The sequence below is a fragment of the Garra rufa genome, chromosome 19, assembly GCF_049309525.1.
Source record: "Garra rufa chromosome 19, GarRuf1.0, whole genome shotgun sequence".
NCBI classification, from domain to species: Eukaryota; Metazoa; Chordata; class Actinopteri; order Cypriniformes; family Cyprinidae; genus Garra; species Garra rufa.
In genome coordinates this window covers 12,934,341-12,958,838 of record NC_133379.1, presented here as the reverse complement: position 1 = coordinate 12,958,838, position 24,498 = coordinate 12,934,341, and the positions used below count along the sequence as shown (strand labels likewise).

The window sequence follows — 24,498 nt, the reverse complement described above, 5'->3', positions numbered from 1 at the left end:
TTGTACAAAATTGCACGAATGAAAGTAGTTGCAAACATAAAGGCCTTGTATGTATGAATGCATGTATACTCGCGCGGTCTCACACACGCATACATATCCATGCATTATCCATCACTTTTGTGAGAGCCACACAAACACCAGGGCCCTCAAATGTCAAAGGCCGTGGACAGAAAAGGAAGAGATGCACATTTTAAGCCCCAAAAGATATGATTCAAACATCAACTAGCTGTTTGTTGATATGGTTCTCTGTATGGCAATGCAAATGTATTTTTTTCTGTCACAATGATCAGATTTGTTGTTCCATGATATTGTCTCTGTTTGACAGTGTCAATGTGCAGGATATATAACTGAAATATAACAGTTTCGGTTTGTTGTTCCATGAAATGTTATAATGTAAATAATCTTAATGCGTTCTTTCTTGTATGTCAAGATAATCAGATTTAACAGGGAATAACATAAGTGTCATTTTGTGCCCCTTTTGAGAAAATAAAGGTCCTGTTTATTTGTGATCTTCCCCATTCACTTTCATTTTTGACAAGTGTGATTTTGTGCAATTTTGTACAAAATAAAAACATTTAAAAGCAGACGTCTTGATTAAACATTAAAGCACACTAGTGTGAGAAACACTGCAAATGTTTATCATTTTTGATCTCATATTGTGAAAATTATTCATAAAAATTATTTTTTTACACAAAAAATGAGGTACCTACTTTTAGAAATATGAGGCGTACGATTAATCAGATGCAAATAGAAACACAAAACCAGTCCTAAATGAAAGAAAACAAGTTGATAAAAAGATTTAATCCAATATTTGGTAAAAAATATAGCATAATGATAGATTTATAAGCAATTGTTTGGAGTCGGGTCATTTTTGACCCAGGAACACCACAGGTGTGACTTTTTGCAATTTTGTACAAAATAAAAGCATTTAAAAGCAAACTTCCTGATTAAACATTAAAGCACACTAGTGTGAGAAACACTGCAAATGTTTATCATTTTTAATCTCATATTGTGAAAATTATTCATACAAATTATTTTTTTTACTCAAAAAATTAGGTGCCAACTTTTTGATTAATGAGGCCTATGATTAATCAGATGCAAATAAAAAACACAAAACCAGTGCTAATTGAAAGAAAACAAGTTGATAAAAAGATTTAATCTAATATTTTTTAAAAATATAGCATAATGAGAGATTTATAAGCAATTGTTTGGAGTCGGGTCATTTTTGACCCGTGAACACCACAAGTGTGCCTTTTTGCAATTTTGTACAAAAAAAAGCATTTAAAACCAAACTTCCTGATTAAACATTAAAGCACACTAGTGTGACAGCTAGTGCAAATTTTAATAATTTTTTGATTAAAATTGCAAAAATCATTCATAAAAAAAATACTTTTTCACTCAAAAAGCAAGGTGCCTACGCTCAGATAAATGAGGCGTACGATTAATCAGATGCAAATAGAAACACCAAACCAGTCCTAAATTAAAGAAAACAAGTTATAAAAAGAATAAATCCAATATTTTGTGATAATAAAGCATAATGAATTGCTCATGTTTTAAACATTGAAGCACACTAGTGTGAAAAACTGCAAATTTGTGTTTTGTTTTTCAATTGTGAAAATTATAATTTTTTTTACTCTAAAAATGAGGTACCTACTCTCAGATATGCCATATTATCACCAAATACTGGATTTATTCTTTTTGTCAACCATTAATCAGAAATAAATACAAATATAAATACAAAACCAATCCTAAATGAAAGGAAACAAGTTGATAAAAAGAATAAATCCAACATTTGGTAACAATATAGGCATAATGAGAGATTTATAAGCAATTGCTTGGAGTCTGGTCATTTTTGTACTTGCACCCTGTGTGAACAAAGTCAGGAAGTTTGAGTCCAATGCGATGATGTTAACTAGTATTTTTGAGAAAAATAAAATCTTTTCCGGGTCATTTGACCTGAACACAACCAGAGGGTTAAACGTCACATTTTATAGTAATGTCTTGGAAATAATGGTGTTATCTGACGTTGTGTGCAGAATCGTGTGGCGACAGGCAGAGAAATCATCACCGTATTCTGAAGAGCTCATAGTTTCTACTAACAATCTCATGGACGGAATAAGCTCATCAGCGGCAGGACTGCGTTCCATTTCCTGCCACTACTTACTGAAGCCTTACAAATGACTTTAATAATACTACAAAGAGAACAATTCATCCAAAAAATACCCCCAGGCCATCCAAGATGTAGATGAGTGTTTCTTCATCAGGTTTGGAGAATCTTTGGCATCTTGTGAAGCCAAAAACTGTGTGTTGAATTATGAACTATTCCTAGAGTGTTGTTTGTCACTAACATATTTCAGGAACTTGACTAACATTGAGAAAAGAGTAAGGAAAAACAGATTGACTAATAAAAGCCCACTTTCAGTGGATAAAGAATAGCAGAACATGCTTGTAAATTCACATGTACCTCTTCAAAGTGATAAACCTACTCATATTGTAACAACCATCTAAACAGACTGGTTATAATATACTGAATGCTTAAAGGGAAGTTTTAGGGATGAAAAAAATGTAATCATCTTGTGTTGAACACAAGAGATATTTTGAAGAATGCACTGCAAAAAAAAGCTTTTCTTAGATTTTTTTGTCTTGTTTCCAGCCAAAATATCTAAAAAATCTTGAATCAGGAAGGATTTTCTAGACAAGTAAAAAATTCTTGTTTTTAGTAAAAGCAAGTCAAAATTAAGAGTTTTTGCTTAAAACAACCAAATAATCTGCCAATGGGGTAAGAAAAAAAATCTTATTTCAAGCAGACAACTAGATTTTTTTTTCTTACCCCATTGGCAGATTATTTTGCTTGTTTTAAGCAAAAACTCTTAATTTTGACTTGTTTTTACTAAAAACAAGACAATAACTTTTTCTTGTCTAGAAAATCCTTCCTGATTTAAGAATTTTTAGATATTTTGGCTGGAAACAAGACAAAAAAAAATCTAAGAAAAGCATTTTTTGCAGTGTTAAAACAAGTCAAAATTAAGTGAGCTTTTGCTTAAAACAAGCAAAATAATCTACCAATGGGGTGAGCAAAAAAATCTAGTTGTCTGCTTGAAATAAGATTTTTTTTCTTACCCCATTGGCAGATTATTTGGTTGTTTTAAGCAAAAACTCTTAATTTTGACTTGTTTTTACTAAAAACAAGATAATTTTTACTTGTCTAGAAAATCCTTCCTGATTCAAGATTTTTTAGATATTTTGGCTGGAAACAAGAAAAAAAATCTAAGTAAGAAAAGCATTTTTTGCAGTGTGCTGGTTGCCAAACGTTGACTTCCACAGTGTTTGTTTCCATAGCATTTAAGTCAGTGGCTACAGTCAATAGTTTGATTTCCCATTTTACTGTCACAGCCATATTTAATCATGTTACATGATCAATGTCTATTGGTACATATATAAAATGAAGGGAGTGCTTTCCAGAGAGTGTATTAAGCTTTATTGTAGCTCACATTTACATGACACTGCATTTTTATTAATGAATAAATGCGTTCAAATAAAATGATATGATCAGCTTTCTTTGTCCACATGAATGCTTTGAATAAAACTGCAAAACACTTAAAAGTATTTTAAGATGGGATGAAGATAATCATTTACTTTCTACAAGCTCTGGTGTCACAAATGCATCTAACACTCTTCTGAAACACTTTGGGATTAACAGTAAACATCAGAAATAATATAACATCTTTTCACTGTGCATGTATTAACCAAGAACAAAAAAAACAACACAAATGGACAACTCAGTTACTGTTTATACATGTGATTTCTTCACTCTGCTGAAGCTTTAATATTTGGGCCGTTTTACATCCACCCTGTATTAGAGAAGAAACAAAAGATCACAGATCATGAACACACACCATTTCAATATATACATCCGATCATTACATTGCTATGTACATCACACTAGAAGATGGAATGCCCAATTTTTATTGTCTGCTCAAATTGAGCATTTTTGAGGTTATTTACATTCACATTTTCATAGTGGCCCAAATCAGACCATATCTGAAGTAGTATTATTGCAGTGTGAACAAGAAATGTACGTTTCAATGTAAGGTCAATCCAACCTGAGATGAGAACCAGAGCAATGGTTTGTTGATATCAAAACAATATAAATCAGAAACATGCATGCTAGCAGTTTCATCAGGTTGGTGGTAGCTATTTTTGAGCAAAAGCAATATTATCCATCAGCAATTGTAATTAGTAATAAATTGCAATGATAGGCAGACACTCTTAAAAGTCTCTCTTAACTCCTTGCAGTCTCAGTGTTAAGACCCTAAATAGGTCTGACTAACTAGCAGTTTCCAATGGGATATTTTTCAGATTTCAATTTTTATGCAACCAACAACAAAAAAAGGTTACGGTTTTATGCAACCAGCTACTTGTGACTAAATACATTTTTACGGATCAAAATCAATCCAGACTATATGGCAATGGTTTCCAAGATGAATTCTTGGAGGAAAAAAAATAAAATACAAATCAGGATTCAAAGCTAGATAACCATCTCAGACCGTAAGAGTACTAGGTTCTCTTTTGCATCTTCTTGCGCTTGAATAGTGTAAAACCACTTGAAATGTTTTCATTAGCAAGAAATTTTCCAATAATAAACTTTGTGATGACGCATCACTGATTTGATTTAGGATTTTTAGGATATTTTTCGAACTTAAGAAAAGAAAGCAATGACACTCACCCATCTGCCTCCATCTTCTTTCTCTTCTCAATGATCTGAAATTAACAGATAAAAAAAATAAATACTTTTTTTGATAATAATAATTAAACAATATTTTGCGGAGTTTGTTTTTGTGTTGATACTTTCATGGCTAAATAAATATGACAATCCCTGTCTAAATGAGTGATACACTGAATCATTCATTCAAATGATTTGTTCGAAATGCCTGATTCATTCAGTAAGCAACTGTCTTTATGAACGGATCACTGAATTAGCACTCAAATGATTCATTCATTAACAGATTCATTCATGGAAAAAAAACGCAGTGTTGCTCTAAGATTTGGCAAACAGAAAAAACAGACAATATTGTGTCTAAAAAGTAACTCAACATGAATTTATTGTCTGTTGAACTGTTACATAAAAATCAGTACAACATTTGTGCTAATCATCATGTGCTAATATTTAGGAAAATGGCACTGATGCTTAAACTCACAGGGATATTTTTGGCTTTCATGACTTGAATTATAGGTGCATTCTAACAGGTTTCATCACACAGTCAATGATTTGCACTCTCAAGATGAGTTATTTGTTTTTTGAAACATACTCTATAATACATAACATTAATATATGTGACCCTGGACCACAAAACCAGTCTTAAGTCGCTGGGGTATATTTGTAGCAATAGCCAAAAATACATTGTATGGGTCAAAATTATTGATTTTTCGTTTATGCCAAAAATCATTAGGAAATTAAGTAAAGATCATGTTCCATGAAGATTTTTTGAAAAATTCCTACTATAAATATATCAAAATGTAATTTTTGATTAGTAATATGCATTGCTAAGAACTTAATTTGGACAACTTTAAAGGTGATTTTCTCAGTATTTTGATTTTTTTGCACCCTCAGATTCCAGATTTTCAAATAGATGTATCTCAGCCAAATATTGTCCTATCCTTACAAACCATACATAAATAGAAAGCTTATTTATTGAGCCTTCATATGATGTATATATCTCAGTTTTGTAAAATTTAACCTTATGACTGGTTTTGTGGTCCAGGGTCACATATTATATATAATAGAGGTCGACTGATGTGTCGGTTTGATTGGCGGAACTATCATCATCAGCAAAAATCCATGCCGATAGTTTTCCCAGATTGGGTCCGTTGCTAGTTGATGTTATGATAACACTTTACAATACGAGTCCATCTGAAACATTAAGATTGATAAAAGCTGTAGAGTAGAAGTATTTTTCCTTGTTAGAGTGTGTAAGGTTGCTTTTGTTAACAATACTGAACTATGAACTGTAATGATCAGTATATAATTAATATTAATATTTAAATTCATTTACAAAATATGGTTCAGTAGGCTACTTTTTATTTGAATAGTTTCTTTTTACACAATTTCTAATCGTGATTACGATTACGGATGCCATGATTACGGAATCGTCCAAACCCGCGATTACAAAAAAAAGTGCATGATTCTGCGTGCTTAAGAGGCTTGTTTAAAGCATGTCACGTTGTGAGAGGCGAATCTATAATGTTATCGTGAGCGCATCAAAACACCTAGAATAACTTAACAAATTATTCAGAAGTTTAAATGCATATTAAGATAACTTTCCCATCAACTGGTCACAATGCACAATACGGCTGTATGCTGACGCGAGTGTGGCGGAGCATGTGAGAGACGCTCTGGATTAAATCACACTTTTATTCTCTGACAGCAGACGGCGCTTAACATAACGCTGCCGTTACCCCAGAAACAAAACAGATTTCACTTTCTGAAAAGTGCAACTGTTATTTAATGAACTAACATGGACTAAGAGTTGTATTTTAACAAAGAATAACTAATAATAAATAACTACGATAGCTATTGCTCATTGTGAATATTAATGCATTAACTAGGGTTAACTATGAGATCTTACTGTAAAGTGATACCTATTGGTCTTTAGAATTTTTTTGCACTTTATTCAATGTAAATTTTTTTACCTTTTTATGTTTTTGCTGTATTGCTTTGTTGTATTTAAATGTTCAGTTATTTTTGATTTATGAAAATAGTTAATAAACCTGTTATACAGTATTATGACACCTCTTTTTTTGCAAAAAAATGTCAATATAGTGATAATACCCTATACCATGATAAAAGCATTATCAATTAATCGCAACATGAAAACTGACACTGGCAAATCCTCATGCATATTGCATATTTTTACTTTTTTTTTTATTTAAAGAAACCAAACCAATGTATCGTTGACATTTGTGATGACGAGAAAAGCAATAGAGGTTTTTCAGGAAGAGTGTTTTCAGCTTGATTTTTATTTGTATGTAAAATTATGCCATGCAGCTGCTTCAAACAACGGTACGAAGCCATTTGAAACATCAATGTAAATTGTAATAATCGCGATTACAATTTTAAGAGAATAATTGACAATTATGATTTGTCTCATAATCGTGCAGCCCTAAGCTCAAATCATTATTTTCCATTCCATGGCCGTTTAAAAAACTATCGGCCAATTCATCGATATTGGCCAGTGTGGTTCGGTACAATCCAATATTGGTCGACCTCTAATATATAACTTGCATGAAACAACCATTCTGATATTATCACAGGTGATAAATATTGCAAACCCCTAGTTGGTCATTTATTTCACTGCAATGTTGTAGATGAGAGATTGCAAACTCACAGCGCTGATTTTCTTCCACTGTCGGTCTAGCTCAGCCTTCTCATTGGTTTCTTTAAAGCGGCGAGTCTTTCGGCCCTCAGACATTTTGATGCCATACTGGAAAGCAGCTCTAGAAAAACAATCAATTTCATGATTAAAGTGAACACTCATCCTCAAATGGATATAAACTGATGAAAAACGGAGTGTGTGTTACTTGGGAAGCGCCTCCTTGTTGTTCATGTAGTCGCTGTACTCCTCTTGAGTGTCGAAGTCCCAGCGGCCCAAAGGACCCTTCTTATTCCCCTACAGACAGAGACACACGTCAACACGCCTGACCAGAGAAACACAAGACATTTCTCAATTACAACTCAGAAGCATTCATGCCTGGTCCATCTTGCTGTAGTCCACCTCTTCATCACTGTCCACCGCCAGATCGTCCATTCTGCAAGACAAGAGCAACACGCCCAAACTCAACATCATCAGCATCCTCAACAGTTCATGACAGAATAAGACACGACGGTGTGACTCACGTGGCAGGGTAGCACTCGGCATAACTGTTCGACATCCCAAAGAAATCTCCAAGATGCTTCTTCTCTTCACGTCTGCTTCCAGTGCTCACAGTTAAAGAAAAACTCAACACCAGAACAGAAGCATTTAAGTAGCTGTTTGACTACAAAAAAATGCTTTTCTTGCTTAGATTTTTTGTTGTTTCCAGGCAAAATATCTTAAAATTCTTCAATCAAGAATATATAGATATCCCCTTCCATAGAGTGGATGTATCACCAAGAAGACAAACTTTTGGTGAAGAAGGACTTGTTTGTTCTGAAAACAATACAATGATTTTTACTTGTCTAGAAAATCCTTCTTGATTTAAGAATTTCTAGATATTTTGGCTGGAAACAAGACAACAAAATCTAAGTAAGAAAAGCATTTTTTGCAGTGTTGAGATTGGAACTTGATGATACACTAGGGCTGCCCACTTAATAGTCGACTAATTGTTAGTAAACTCTGTTGGTTCTTTGCAGAAAAATAATGTTTGCCTATCATTTGTCAACCTCAAATTTGGCTTATCATTTGAAACTGAAACATGCAAGTAATGGCAACTTTAAACAACCACTCGCTCTAATGTTAACAGATAAATGTCCATTATTAGGAGAATATCCAAGTATTCATGTCAAGTGTGGAAGCTGTGGAAGAATGTTGTTTTTATGTAAATACATTTTTTGCTTATTAGTATAGCTGAATTGGATCACTGAAGGTAAGCAGTAAAGACATTGGTTAATAAAATGGGATTAAATACATAAAGGATATTTGTGTTATTTGTTAATTTTTGCAGGGTTGTATCATATTCTGAGTTGGCATCTCACCGCATACTAAATTTATTTATTCTAGGAAACAGTGTTGTTTTTGACAACCATCTTAGATTTAGTCTTAGTCTTTTGGACTAAAATGCTTATTAGTTTTAGTCCAATTTTAGTTACTTCTAAATGTGATAGTTTTAGTCCAATTTTAGTCGACGAAAAGTCAAAAAGGTTTTAGTCTAGTTTTAGTCAAAAAAGGGGAAAAAGTAGTCTTTTAACAAATTAATGTAGGTCAGTAAGTATTTTGCTGTTGGGTAGTGTCACTTATAAGTTCTGAAAATAGCAGATCTATAGTTCAACTCAATGTGAGCTTCCGGATCGACTATTTTCACCAATAATTACAATAATGAAGGAATGTTTTAAAACATAAAAGACAAACAAGGATGGAATGCTGAAACGGCTTGCCATACTAGTATGGCAAAGAGTATTTAATGCTAAAACGGCTTGCCATAGCAGCAGATACGTTTTCGGTTTTAATTGGCATGCACAATAAGCAGAAATGTCATGCATTTTAAATGTCTGACAGACCAGCAACTAACATTTGTCTATTTTCGTCTCGTCAACGAAAACTCACACACGTCTCGTCACGTTTTATTCATCAACGAGCCATTTTTATCTCGTCATCGTCTCGTTATCGTCATGAAAAAAAGTGGCGTCAACGAAATGATTTCGTCATCGTCGACGAAAACAACACTGCTAGGAAACTGCAGTTACTTATTGAAAAAGCAACTTTTTTTTTGGAAATTAAAAAGTAATGTGTTACTTTACTAGTTACTTAAAGTAATCCGACTACTCACAACAACAACAAAATGAAATGTTGTGCTTTTGTAAAATAAAGAAAACAAATAGGATGCGCTTTCTGCCATGAACTGGAGCGTGTCACGAAAAGGAATCAAAACTCAGCACACAGGCTTCAGATGTGAGAAAGCTTGAAATGTCTACTTTTAAACAAACCAATTCAAGTAGAAATCAAATGCTCTGCGATTATGTAATCCATATGAAAGGTGCGTCACTGTGCTCTGTAGATATTGAGTCAGAATTGTCCACTTCATTTCTGCATTCAACACCAACTCAAAAGCACCAGTTTGTTATTAAATAATAAAAATATGCCTTGCTGTTTTTTCCTGACACATTCATAATCATTATTAGCAGCAAGCTTTATGCATGTGCTCGATTACAAGCTCACGATGGTTTAGTTCCTTACTCAGTATATATTTAAGTAATCATATTCAATTAACATAAAAGTGTGGTTAGTCAACTAATGGCTCAAACTAATGACTATTAGTCAACTAGAAAAAATCTTTAGCCAGGGCAGCTCCACTATATACTGTATGCGATCATGTTTAAATCTGCATTCAGTCTCAAGAACATGAATGTTCTGCAGTTTTGCAGTCATGTAAAGGATATGGTTCCTGGCCCTGCAAATGAGCGGCTCCAGCAAACTTCTCATTGATTAGCTTGATCTGGTCCTTCACAGAGCCTGGACCTGCAAGAGAACATCAGAGCACTCAAATACAGGACTGAACTTATTCAAACGCATATAGAAGAGCACTTAATTCTACAGAATGTGCAACTGTAGAGTTCTTCAAATCAAACTCATTTAAAAAAAAAAAAAAAATACATACAATAATATAATATTAATGAAGTAAATGAACACTTAAGTGTACTTAGAGAACACTTTCATGATTATTTTTGGTTAAACTTTATTTTACAGTATCCTTGGAATGTAATGTAATTATACTTTTAACCACTTAGTACTATTAATGAAGTTAAAGTACTTATTATATGGTCAGGTTTAGGATTAGGGTTTGGTGTTAGGGTTGGTTGCATAGTTGCATTACTATAGTAAAGGTAACATGTAATAATAGTCAAAATTATGAGATAAAAAGATGAAATTACGTCAAGCACGAGATAAAAAGGCGAAATGAGATAAAAAGTCGGTTATGATTTAAGTCATAAACATGAAATAAAAAGACGAAATTAAGACTTTAGTCAGAATTACAAGGAAAAAGTCAAAATTATCTAAAATGAGATAAATTGAAATAAGTTTAAAAGTTGGAATTATCAGATAAAAGTTATGACTGAAGTCATAATTATGAGATAGAGTCGAAATTATGAGATAAAAAGTCGAAGTTATGACTTTAGTCAATTATGAGTTATAAAGTCGAAATTATAACTTTAAAAGTCGGAATTAAGAGATAGTGTCGAAGTTATGACTTAACAGTCATAAATATGAGATAAAAAGTTGAAAAAAACAAAACAAAATGACTAGTCATAATTACAAGAAAAAGTCAAAATGATGACTTAAGTCATAAATTTTAAATTCTGAGCTAAAAAGTCCAACTTATGACTATAAAAGTCATAATTATGAGATAAAAAGTTAAAAAAAAAAATCTAAACGATGACTTAATTATAAAAGTCGGAACCTGGCGGAAATGGGCTTCATAAAAGTTGTCTCTGAAGCTCAGCTAACTGCATTTGATATACATTTAAACTACAACTTATTTTTTGTCTTATTGACATGCAATTATGTTATTATAAGTTGAATAAAAGTTCTAAAAATATAACTGTATAGAGTATGATGAATAGAGAGATTGAGAACATTTACCTTTATCAATGTCCATGGCCTAAACAGACAGAAATATTAGACAATAATTAGTGATATTCATACATTTTGCACAAATGTGACCATGCACCACAAAACCAGTCTTAAGCAGCATATTTGTGTATTTGTAGCAATAGCCAAAAATATATTGTATGAGTCAAAATGATCAAAAAAACTTTTATGCCAAAAATCATTAAGATATTAAAGATCATGTTCCATGAAGACATTTTGTAAATTTCCTACCATAAATATATAAACACTTATTTTTTTGGATTATTAATATTCATTGCCAAGAACTTCATTTGGACAACTTTAAAGGTGATTTTCTCAATATTTAGATTTTTTTGCACCCCAGATTTTCCAATAGTTGTATCTCAGCCAAATATTGTCCTATTCTAACAAACAATACATCAATGGAAGGCAATGGAAATGCAATTTAAAAAAAAAATTCCTTCATGACTGGTTTTGTGGTCCAGGGTCACAAATAGTCTAAAGCAATGAGAATTGTATTGTTTAAAGATAAAGACAGCACTGATCATTTAACCTCATCATCAGCTCTGGGTTTCTCAAAGTAACTGTGTCGTCTTTTCTCCTCATCACGATCTCGCTCTCGCTCTCTCTCTCTCTCCCTTTCCCTCTCTCTTTCCCTCTCTCGCTCTCGATCTTTCTCCCTCTCTCGCTCACGGTAGCGCTCCTTGTCTTTGTCTCTGGCGCTCTTGGAGGTGGAGGGCACGTAGTCGCCGATGTCGTCAAAGATGCTGCACACAAGCACACAGATGTTAGGAAACTCGTGTTCAGATCATAAACAAAATGTTTGATTGTGTGCAAACTCACCCAATGTCAGCCTCTGGTGCCTTCTTCTCGTCCAAACGTCCTGAAAACAGAGTAAACTCTTCAGTTTAGCTTTCACTAAAACATGCACTACGGTTATGCATGAGAAATCGACTAGTATTAAACTGATTTTTCACCTTAATGCATTGTGATTTACAAAGACTACACTGCAAAAAATGCTGTTCTTACTTGTCTCATTTCCAGCCAAAATATCTAAAAATTTTAAAGTAAAAATTGTCTAGTTTTCAGTAAAACAAGTAAAAAAAAAAAGTGCATTTTTGCTTGAAACAAGCAAAATAATCTGTCAATGGGATAAGAATAATAATTTTGTTTTGTTTAACTTTTTTTTGGTTCTAAGCAAAAACTTTTCTGAAAACAAGAAAAAAAATTCCTTGCTTAGAAAATCCTTCTTGACTTAAGAATTTGTGATATTTTGGCTGGAAACAAGACAAAAATACTAAGTAAGAAAAGCATTTTCTGCAGTGTAGTAAGAATGATAGTTATATTTTACCTCTTGGTTATATATGGATGTTTTTCAAACTCTTCTGATGATGCATTTCCAAAGATATTAACATGCTAGATCTTAGTTCTTTTAAATATATTTTATTTTTACAGATGTAATGTACATTTATAACATTATACTTGTTACATTTCCTTGAAATTAAATTACACACAACTAGTTAGTGCTGCTGCATGAGTGTGATTGTCTCTCTTCTGATCAATATAACCAATCTCTATATTTTTCCCCTCTTTTGGAAGGTCTATATATTATCCATATAAACACAAGATTAAAAAGTTATTAAATTATGACTTAAACGTGAGATAAAAAGTCTAAATTATGAGATAAAATGTCAAACATTATGACTCTAGTTAAACACAAACTAAAACATTTTTAATTATAACTTACTACGTCGAAATTATGAGATAATTTGAAATTGATTTAAGTCATAATTACGAGATAATTCAAAATTATGACTTTAAAAAGTCGAAATTATGAAATAATTTTCATTATGACTTTAGTCACAAACACAAAAATCTAAATTATAACTTACTAAATCGAAATTATAAGTCAAAGTTATGACTTAACAGTCATAATTACGATATAGTTGAAATTATGATTTAAATCATAATTATGAGTCAAAATTATGACTTCCTTTAGTCATAAACACAAGATAAACATCGAAATTATGACTTAAATTATAATTTCGACTATTTATACCGTAATTTCATAATTACAAGATAAAAAGTAAAAATTATGACTTCAGTCATAATTACGAGATAAAAAGTCAAAGTTATGACTTAGTCATAATAACAAGTACTGTGTTATCTTAAGTTTTTGGTTATTGAAACAAACTATTTACAGGGTTTCTCCAGGTTTAATGAAGGTAAATCTAAGACTATTTAAAACCAAGTACAGAAATGTAAAATTGCCCATAGATTATTGATGCATTTGAGTGATTTCCATAAGTGCTAACTTACCAGGAATTGTGACCTTAACTTTATAATCACTACAAAACAGACTCAAAAAGCTGATCTCTTAGGAAAAACTACCTTTGTCCTTTTTCTTGAGTTTCTTGTTGCGTGTGCCCTGCCTCAGGTACGACAGGATCTGCGTGAGTTTGCTGATGACTATGTCATTGGTGGTGAGCGTCGTCTGAGCCTGATGAACAAAAACACCAGTTTGCATAGACTTTAAAAATAATCTGAACAAAACAAGAGTGCAGTCTGCTCACGCAAACCCTCAGTAAACTACTAATTTGCTGCTTATATTTGGAAAGGTAGTTTAGGTATTGGGTCAGGTCAGTGCTTCATTTGTAAACGAATATTTGCCAGATCCAAAACAGCAGTTAAAAGGCGCTGTGATCGACACTGACAATGCAACTTCAGTTTTTCTGGAACATTTAATGACGCCACTAAATGGTGATGCCACAACTATAAGAGCATCATTAACAAGTTTCTGCATGGACTGTAGCCTAGGGCACATAGATAGGTCACCAGGAGGGAAAAAGTTACATTTAAAATCAAATTTGTTGTCATTAAAATACTATCATAGTCTATATATGACAGGTATAAATATATGCAAAATATATCTGACTTAAATAATGAACAGATTTGAAACAGATGTGAGGCAAACAAGTTCACAAAAAGGAAACTGAGAACCAAGATGACAGAATGTGCATTTTGTTTGCTTGCTTTATTTTACAAAAGCACAAATGTTGTTTTTACTGTGAGTGTGCAAAAATAAAAGTAAATACTTTGCGGTGTCAATGTCCAACTCTTATCTATACGACCAAAAATAGTGGAGTATTTTATGTTTCAGCTATTCGATTGTGCCAAAGCCACATATTCTAGCAATTCAAACTTGATATCTCAGTCTGTACATTAGTCAAAATAAAATAGTCAACCAAACATATCAAATGTTACTCTGGTCAATTTAAATAGTGTGTAGCCTAGTATAACCGGTCCACTCTTGCTGTTATGCCATGCACATTTTTGCTGAAGAGGATTTTTTCCCCTCATCGATACACAAATGTGAAGTAAAAAAAAAACTTAGTCTACATTATAAATAATAGTTTATCATTCAAATACAACGTGAATATGAAAACATTTAGATTTGGGGCGAATTACACAGGTACGTAATTTCAGTTTCGCATTGTTTTGGTTTCTTAGCTTTATATATTTTTTTTTCATTCTTGTTCTGTTCTGAATACCATTACATTTAAATGATTTGTTTTGGAGTCAGGGAAACTAATGTATGGCTATTTTTTTGTTAAGACATTATAATATTTAGCTTGATTTGATATGATTTCTGATATCATTACACTCTCTCTAAACATTCCCCTACTCACTAAATATGTTTTGCAAGCAGTGCATGTTTAGACAGAGTGGTTAAGAACTAAGCACCTATCAATGAGAGCGATTTTGAACTTAAAAAAGCTGATTGGTCGAAAATATGTTGAGGACCAATAAATATCCTCCAAATACATCTAAACCCGTGCTTGCTTTGTCTCATATGCACACACACACTGTAACAATCTAACACACCTGTTAATGCCAGATCTTTAAACACAAAAATCTAAAATCTGACATTTTCCAGAACAGGATCTGGCTCATATTAAGCACTAGGTCAGGTTAAAGGATCTAGGACCAAATAAGGCATTAGTATGTGCCTAATAAGTACTAATAAACAACCAATATGCAAGCTAATGAGCAGCTAGCTAAAAGTCAAAAATGAAATGGTGAATGTAAAACATAAGGATCAGGCTCTGTACCTCCATGGTGGGACAATCAGCTTTGCTGCGGATGAGGGTGGTCGGGATGTCTGTGTCCGCATACTCGTCTTCCAGATCCACCACATACGCCATACGACCCGGCAGGAAGAGCTCATTACGCTCCATCTGACGACCCTTGAACACGATACGGTAGATGTTTCGTCCTGAAGAACACAGCAGAAGACTGTGAGCTTAAACCACACAGACCAAACTCATGCAACATCTAAAACAGGTTGAACAGACTGACCTTTCAAACTAGTTGTCAATAGGTATTTTTTGACATTTACTGGTGTTACAGGAACTTTACTGCAGTTCTTGCTTTTTAGAATTTTCAAACAGCAAATGCAAAAATATTTGCAAAAACAGATGTTCAAAAATCATGTTTTTTAATTGTTTATGTTTTTATTGTGTTTGTGTTAGCTAGCTGTAATTTAGTTACTTTTACTTTATGTAAGGGATAATGTACAGGCAGCCGGTAGTTATCGCAGAAATAAGCCCCGACAGTGTGATCAGGACGCGAAGCGGAGGGTCTTGTATCACACTGAAGGGGCTTATTTCGCGATAACTACCGGCTGCCTGTACATTATCCCGCTTATTACACGGCTACTTGCCACATAAGGAAAAAAACTGGACATGAATATGAATTTGAAACCTTTTATTGGCATATGTTTTAAATTAACATTTTTATCCTTCCGCGAAACGATATAGTACCACGTGACTAACATTCAAACTATGTACCTTAGTAAGACAATTTAAATAGATTAATGTCGAAATTTTCCATTGTTAATTGTGGTTGTCCAGTGTTTGTCACAAGATGGCGCCAAACGGTAATCTTTGTTGGCACGGAGGGATTTTAAACATACAAGTAGTACCGGCTATGCGTTATTACTTTGGAGCGGTGATTATTTGAAAAGAACGAACCTGCAAATGTCTCAACTGACCAATCAGAATCAAGCATTCCAAAGAGCCGTGTAATAAATCAAAATAACACAACTGCAGCTTAAAGGATTAGTTCACTTTCATAACAACAATGCACAGATAATGTACTCACCCCCTTGTCATCCAAGATGTTCATGTCTTTCTTCAGTCGTAAAGAAATTGTTTTTTTGAGGAAAACATTTCAGGATTTCTCTCTTTATTATGGATATGGATGGTGCCCCGAAGTTTGAACTTCCGAAATGCAGTTTAAATGCAGCTTCAAAAGGCTCTAAACGATCCCAGTCGAGGAGGAAGGGTCTTATCTAGTGAAAAGATCGGTTATTTTCGAAACAAATCGACAATTTATATACTTTTTAAACTCAAATGCTCATCTTGGCTCGTCTCTGCGCAGTGAATGTGTAGTCATTAGAATCTGGGCCAATGCAGTTAGGGGATGTCTAAAAACTCCCATCTAGCTTATGTCTTCAATGTCAAAATCGTCCTATAATGCTGTTTTTACTTTTTTTTTTTTTTTTTGAAAGGGCATTTGAGTTTCTTTGTATGTTCACTTTGTAAACACTATGTTGAAACTTTTGCAGCGATCTAAGGTGATTTTGAAGTTGGGGAAGAAAACGAGATGGGAGTTTTTAGACGTACCCTAACTCTATTTAGCCCAATCACACATGTGATTGGGCTTCGCATGTGCTGCACAGAGATGAGACAAGACGAGCATTTGAGGTTAAAAAGTATATAAATTGTCAACTTGTTTCGAAAATAACCGATCGCTTCGCTAGTTAAGACCCTTCCTCCTCGACTGGGATCCTTTACAGCTTTTTGAACTGCATTTAAACTGCATTTAGGAAGTTCAAACTTCGGGGCGCCATACATATCCATAATAAAGAGAGAAATCCTGAAATGTTTTCCTCAAAAAAAACAATTTCTTTACGACTGAGGAAAGAAAGACATGAACAAATTGGATGACAAGGGGGTGACTACATTAACTGTGCATTGTTGTTATGAAAGTGAACTAATCCTTTAATAGAGATTAATTGAAAAGTACAATAAAAAAACATGATTTTTTAAAATTTGTATTAAACAGAGTCATCAGTTTTTGCTAGTTATGTTTTTTTATTTATTTACTGACATTACAGGAACCTTACTGCATTTCTTTACTTTTCAATTAGTCTAGATTAATTCTAAACTGCTGATTTTTACATTTAAGAGCAAAGTTCATTTGCAAAAACAGATGTTCAAAAATCATGTTTTTTTATAATGTTAATATGTTTTTATTGTGTTTTGTGTTAGTTTGCTGTATTTTAGTTATTTTAACTTTATATAGCCCAACTGCAGTTTGATTGAAATAAATTGGATTGCACAATGAAAAAACATGATTTTTGAAAATTATAAACAGAGAGTTCTCCGTTTTTTTGCAAATTAACTCTCCATTTATTTTTTTAGCTATATCATCTGGTCTGTTTTTTGCATTCATTTCCTCCAACAGTCTTAAAACACACATTGAGATGCTAAATCATAACCTTTTAAGAGAAGACACTGCAGGCAAAAATGCTTTCTTTCTATGCACCTGTCAAGCCAGGCTTTTTTCAGACTAGTGGAAAGAAAACATCCAAAAGACACTGTTAAGTGTTTCTTTTACAGCACTTTATCTATTTGTGTCAATAGATGTTAATTACAATCCATATTTTTAAAGGCTGTTTTCTAAAATTAGTTTTTTCAACTACACTGAGCCATAATAATCCACTTCAGAAGCACTTACACACACCAGACTTTACATTTTTATTCCTGTCTATATCCTGAAGTTTTTTAGAGAGGGGTTTGTTCATATATAATTTGCTTGATTGTATCCAACATCAAGTTTTTCTGAATTATGGAGTGACAAAATGAGACTCCCCAAAATCCCTTCTGTAAAAACTTTTAATCTTGAAAAGGACTTCATCCAGTGTTTAGATTTTAGTACTAGAAATGTATGCAAATTGGCACATTTAATTTAACAATGGCTCATTTACATATTTAAACCTAGCATTTTAGAAAACTTGTAATACAAAAAAAAAATGTTTGCAATTATCAAAGTATTCAATCAACTGGGTAAGTAAGCTGATAACTATTAGTTCATTTTTTCACTATTCACCTGCAGTGTCTCGCCTTAATAATGACTGAACTCACCCAGACGAGTCTTGAACTCAATCTTCTGCTCTGGATCTTCATCTTTCCTGTCAAACGCAAACATGTTGAAAGACATCCAAAACCGGATTAAATAAACACATACAACTTTCTTACAACATACTTGACTTCCTTCTGCACTTTCTCAATCATATCCTCCTCTTCTCGCTCCTTACTAGTGATTTCAGCTCTGACCTGAAATCAAAACACTACAGTAAACCAAAGCCATTATGTGTCAGCTCTATGATTATCGTACAGCGGCTTTGCTGTTGTACCTTCTGCAGCAGGGCGAAATCCAAACCTTTCACCAAGTGAGTGTGCTCCATATCACCACCCAAGAACTTGGACTCCTGGATCAGCTGACGCCTTTTCTCTGCGGCCGATTTGTCCCTGTTCAACAAAATGCATGTTTAAATACACACAATGAAACAGAACTAGTTTGCAATAAAAAAAGGTCAGAAAGGACCCGTAGTAATAAAACTTAAAGGATGCCTACATACAGCTAGTTTTCAGAAGATCATCACACTAACTTAAGCATTGAATATAATGACTCACGCCTCTGCAGTGGGTCCCACGGCTCGATAGTTAGCTGTGGTGCTGATGAGCTCCGTCTCCTCATAATCTTTATTAACACCGTCACGTCTTTCTCGAGCACGATCACGGTACTTCTCCGCCAGCTCACGCTCTCTCTCCATCTCCTGCTGCCGCAGTTTAGCGTAGTAACTTCAGGCAAAAAAAATGTAAAGCAAACAAAGAAAAACAATCAAAACTCATATTTACATCGTCTAATGAAACCAAAACATTAACTCTAAAATAAATGACCAGATTTGAGAGTCATACGAGTCAATTTTTTGATCTAAAAGTTGTCCGAATGAAGTTCATAGCAATGCATATTACTAATCAGAAATTAAGTTTTCATATATTTATGGTAGGAAATGTACAAAACATCTTCATGGAACATGATCTTTACTTAATACCCTAATGATTTTTGGCACAAATATGTGACCCTGGACCACAAAACCAGTCATAAGGTTAAATTTTACAAAACTGAGATGTATAAATCACATGAAAGCTCAATAAATAAGCTTTCTATTGATGTATGGTTTGTTAGGATAGGACAATATTTGGCCGAGATACGTCTATTTGAATATCTGAAATCTGAGGGTGCAAAAAAATCAAAAGACTGAGAAAATCACCTTTAAAGTTGTCCAAATTGAGCTCTTAACATTGCATATTACTAATCAAAAATTACATTTTGATATGTTTACAGTAGGAATTTTACAAAAAAAATCTTCATGGAACATGATCTTTACTTAATTTCCTAATGATTTTTGGCATAAAAGAAAAATCAATAATTTTGACCCATACAATGTATTTTTGGCTATTGCTACAAATATACCTGTGCTACTTAAGACTAGTTTTGTGGTCCAGGGTTACATTTATTATAAGCATAGGTTTAGGAATTGTTACATAAATTTTAAACATTTTTACATTGGTTTTCTTTTTTAAGAGCAAAATAGCAATAAATAGGAAAATGGCAAATATTCACATAAGTTGAAAATATTCACATGCCAGTTCTGTCTGGAGTGTTTATTCATTTATATATTCATTTATGTATTTCATAAACTAACTTTCTATCTCCTAACACAAGTTGGCATCTGAGGTAAACACAGCATAAATATTGTATTCTGTGTTTCATGCAAGGAAAGGTTAAAGTTTATTAAACCAAAATTATGAATGAAATAAAAGGTCAACTCATTGGGGGCTTTAAGTGTGAATTTTCTAGCTTCTGCAGGTTTCATACTCAGGGAAGTGTAAATGTGTGCAGAAGAAAGACAAAATATTACTGAACTTTTAGTAGCAGTAGTGATGAAGGATGATGTATTCATCACTGTTCCTTGACTCACCTTTTTTTCTTACGTCTGCGCGCTGCAGGATCCTCATCTTCATTATATTCCCGTGGCATCCTGGGAAAATACATTTTAGAAATATGCATACACATTTTTCAATGTTGCTTGTCAACTTATAATGTCTTAAGTAACAATTCTTATTTTAATCTTTTTACAACACAAGACATAATTGATCCAAACATTGGGCTATCAATTAATAAATGCTATTTGATATGAACTATTCTTTTCCATGTCTTAAATGATAACATATAACACATGTACTTTTGTTACTTGCATACTGTGCTGAAATCAGAAGACATGCTTAAACATATATTAACAAGCAAGTGTAAGTACTCATGGTGGCGTGTTTTGGAGGGTGGCGCTGAGGACGGCGTAGATCTCGGGGTCATCAGAAGCTTCCTGAAGTCATCATTGGTCAGCTTGGATCTGAGGATCACAAACAGATGAGTCACAGGAACAAATGACTGAAGAATAAAAACAATAACATCACTGACACTTCAAGAACTGTATTATTTTAATGCACTGACAAAAATTATTGTAGCACTGCTGATGCTTCACTTATTTTTTTTAGAGGTCATGAAGAAGGAAATGTTCAATGTAAAAACTAAAATAAATTAAAAAAAAAAAAAGCATAACAAATCAAAACAAAATTAAAGAGAAAAATGAAGAGAACGCAGTATGTACTGTATATAAAAAAGGCTTGAATAGCTCTGCACCCAACCACTAGAAAATGAAAATAACTTCTGCTTGTACCTTCTGATCACACTGCAAAAAAGTGATTTTTTTCCACGACATTAAAAAAAAAAAAAAAAGCAAATTTTGCAAAAACGGAGAATTTAGATTATAACAATTTTCAAAAATCATGTTTTTTCATTGTGCATTTCAATTCATCTCAATCAAGCTGCAGTAGAGTTATTTTGATATAAATGGTATATTCTGATATAAAGTAAATTACTAAAATGCAGCTAACTAACTCAAAATACAATAAAAACATGTTAACATAATTAAAACAAGAACAAATATCTGCCAACAGGCTTAGAAAGATCAACCGAATTGAAAGGGAAAACAAGTTCTCATTCGCCTTTGAAAGATATTTCTTCTTGCTTTAATCAAATTTTCAAGACATTTCACATTTGCATTTCAAGCAAATCCCGATTTAAGGCTGTTTAGATGTTCATATTGCAAAACAAAAATCAGAGGAAGATTTATTTTTAAATGATGATGATTATGAATGTCAGGTTTTCTGCTCCTTTTAAAGGGTTAAAAATGCACAAGAGGGACTTTTTAAGACCTGCAGAAACCACACTACCGACAAATCACACGGTTCTTCTATCATTGTGAAGACGTGGTGGATTTCAGCACATTACTGACATGAAGTGATGGTGAAGAGCACTTACTGAAGGGCTGAGCGATGGTCCTCCACCTCATGGCCGTCTGGAGCCAGAGGATTGGAGTAAACATCCGCTGAAAGAGACGTACATCAGCACACATGTGAGAATCAGACATAACAGACAGTACTGAGTAGCATCACAAAGACAAATACACATCATGTCATCAACACGTATTAGATGAGCTGAGAATCATTCATCGCCCAAAAGATACACATGAACTCTACCAAATGATGCCCAAAAACAGCAGAAACATTGGACTTTATTTTCCTGCTCTTATTTGATATTTTCTCTCTTTCACATGCTTTTTGAACACTACATTAATCTGTGCTTGAATGTGAAGAAGCTACGATATTACTGACGGCACCCATTCACTGCAGAGGATTCATTGGTGAGACAATGATGGAATGCTGCATTTCTCTAAATCTCTAAATCATAAGATGCTACATAAACTGGATACTATTACAAATGTTATTTGGCTCCAAATATTGTCACAACATCACAAAGACAAAGGGGTTTGCCATAAATACACACGTCATCAATAAGTATTAGATCAGCTGAGGATCATTAATCACCCAAAAGATACGCATAAACTCTACCAAATGTCCAAAAACAGCAGCCTTTATTTTGCTGCTCTCATCTGACATTTTCTCTCATTCACACACTTTTTGAACACTATACTAATCAGTGCTTGAATGTGAAGAAGCTACTATATTACAGCTGCTCCACTTTACCCTACTGTAAATGGGTCAAAGACGAGCTGCCCCACTTTGTGCCAGCATCAAATTAAATTTACAAATGTGATTCAACATACATAGAAAGCATGTTAAATGCAAGTAAAATGATTAAAAATGCCAATCTAGTGGTTTGAACTAGGATATTGGCAAAGCTTTTAAATTACAGCTCGTTTTGAGGGACTTCAATGTGTAAATGCAGTTTTTCATGAGGTTTAATGACAATTCTTTTTGGTATTATTACCTATAGCTACATTGAAGGACATTTCAGTGTATGTCTTCTTTAAACCATGCTGAAAACGTATGGTAGCCATCGTTTATGCTCAGAAAAAACATAAACATTCTAATCCACTGAGGAAAATAAAGCTGCTTTAAACGTTTATTGTTTCGAAGCCGCTTTTCGTCTTTGCCTCAGACACTGGCTACAGGAGTTTTGCTGTATTTGTGCTAAAACACCGAAATAGTCGTCTTGTACATCTCACATTTTCCTTTAACATATAAATTCTCTATATAACTACCTTTGAAGTCTCCACACAATCACTACGTCGAGTCGTTTGCAAACACTGCTATGCAAACGCCACATAACTGTTACGTGCGTTTACAGAATATAACTGGGCACATTATCATATATGTACCTTTTCACACACATAAACGTTTAATAAAAGATATAAAATACTTACTTTCGCGTTCAGGCATGATGAAATTGGTCGAGCCTCTCTAAAACACGACTCGACGCACTTTAATGTTGATAGTGCGTCTTCCTCTGCTGACGTCACACTTCCGCTTATTTTTATTAGTCTCCTGCCGCATCAGCGCCGCCTGTTGAACTGGATGATAGTCGATCACAACAGCAGTGTTGAATCTCTACAAATTATATGGAAATATTCACATTTGATAAAAGATTATGGATTATTGTGATGTTTTTATCAGCTATTTGGACTCTAATTCTGACGGCACCCATTCACTGCAGAGGATCCATTGGTAAGACAGTGATGGGATGTTGAATATATTCAAATTAGGTGGAAACATTCACATTTGCCAAAAGCAAACCACTTTTTTAAGACGCATAATTGATGTGCATTGAATTTAGAGATTTTGCAGAAAAACCTAAAAGCAATATTCATTCTGGACTGAAAAAGGAGGCCAGTGCTTACATGTGTTGTTATTTTAAGGCAATTACAAACCAGTTTTCTTAGCATTGCTTGTGGATTATTGTGATGTTTTTATCAGCTGTTTGGACTCTCATTCTGACGGCATCCATTCACTGCAAAGGATCCATTGGTGAGACAGTGATGGAATGCTGCATTTCTCTAAATCTGATGAAGAAACAAACTCAACTCATCTACATTTTGGAGTATGAGTACATTTTCATCCAATATTTTTTTTTTCTTTTTTTTTTGTGGTGAACTATTCCTTAAACTTGCACCTAATGTTGTCATAATAATGCAATCAAGTTGCCATGATTTAACATTTCCTGCTTTGCCATCATATCTCAGATAGGTTTATTCAACTTATTTGGCAGCAAAATAATTGTTTCTAATTGTTAGAAACTTAAAATTACAGTTTATTTAAATTGTTTTCTGTAATTTATTTCCATGGTATTATAATACAAAAATAAGTAAATTATGTCAATACATTTAAGAAAAAAAAAACATTTAAATGACCATTTTGCAGAGGTGTAAAGAGTAATAAAATATGCCAGTAAAAAGTAACTCATTTAAAATTTTACTCTGAGTAAAATTTACTGAGTAATATATGTTTTGAACAGCAGGGGTGGTGGTGGTTTCTAGTGCAGTTCAAAAAAGACAAGGGGATATAAATCACAACCTGGTTGTTTTTAATTGAATAAACAACTTTACAAATTAAAATACAAAAAAATAAATAAATACAATAATAAAAAAATAAAAATAAATAACCATATAAAACATTTAGGGAAA

At 33.3% G+C, this 24,498-nt stretch overlaps 2 protein-coding genes across 2 annotated transcripts in view; one reads left to right on the top strand and one right to left on the bottom strand.

Annotated features, from left to right (window-relative positions):
* Window positions 1-3,315, top strand: part of LOC141291965 (arf-GAP with Rho-GAP domain, ANK repeat and PH domain-containing protein 1) — a 49,853-nt gene extending 46,538 nt beyond the window's left edge. Inside the window, exon 27 of the mRNA XM_073823954.1 lies at window positions 2,037-3,315. Coding sequence (XP_073680055.1) covers window positions 2,037-2,078 — 42 coding nt within the window. The 3' untranslated portion in view covers window positions 2,079-3,315. The remainder of the gene's footprint in view (window positions 1-2,036) is intronic.
* A 146-nt stretch (window positions 3,316-3,461) lies between these two features.
* Window positions 3,462-23,362, bottom strand: ik (IK cytokine). The gene is made up of 20 exons (XM_073824738.1): window positions 23,242-23,362; window positions 21,837-21,903; window positions 20,773-20,865; window positions 20,437-20,496; window positions 19,085-19,252; window positions 18,805-18,919; window positions 18,654-18,724; window positions 18,533-18,579; window positions 15,434-15,597; window positions 13,713-13,821; window positions 12,165-12,204; window positions 11,875-12,088; window positions 11,334-11,352; window positions 10,134-10,211; window positions 7,895-7,976; window positions 7,749-7,806; window positions 7,579-7,667; window positions 7,386-7,494; window positions 4,727-4,761; window positions 3,462-3,851 (listed from the first exon to the last, which is right to left on the bottom strand). Exons 1-20 carry the CDS (start codon window positions 23,255-23,257, stop codon window positions 3,824-3,826), a joined length of 1,662 nt encoding a protein of 553 aa, XP_073680839.1. The 5' UTR covers window positions 23,258-23,362; the 3' UTR covers window positions 3,462-3,823.
* Window positions 23,363-24,498: the final 1,136 nt, after the last annotated feature.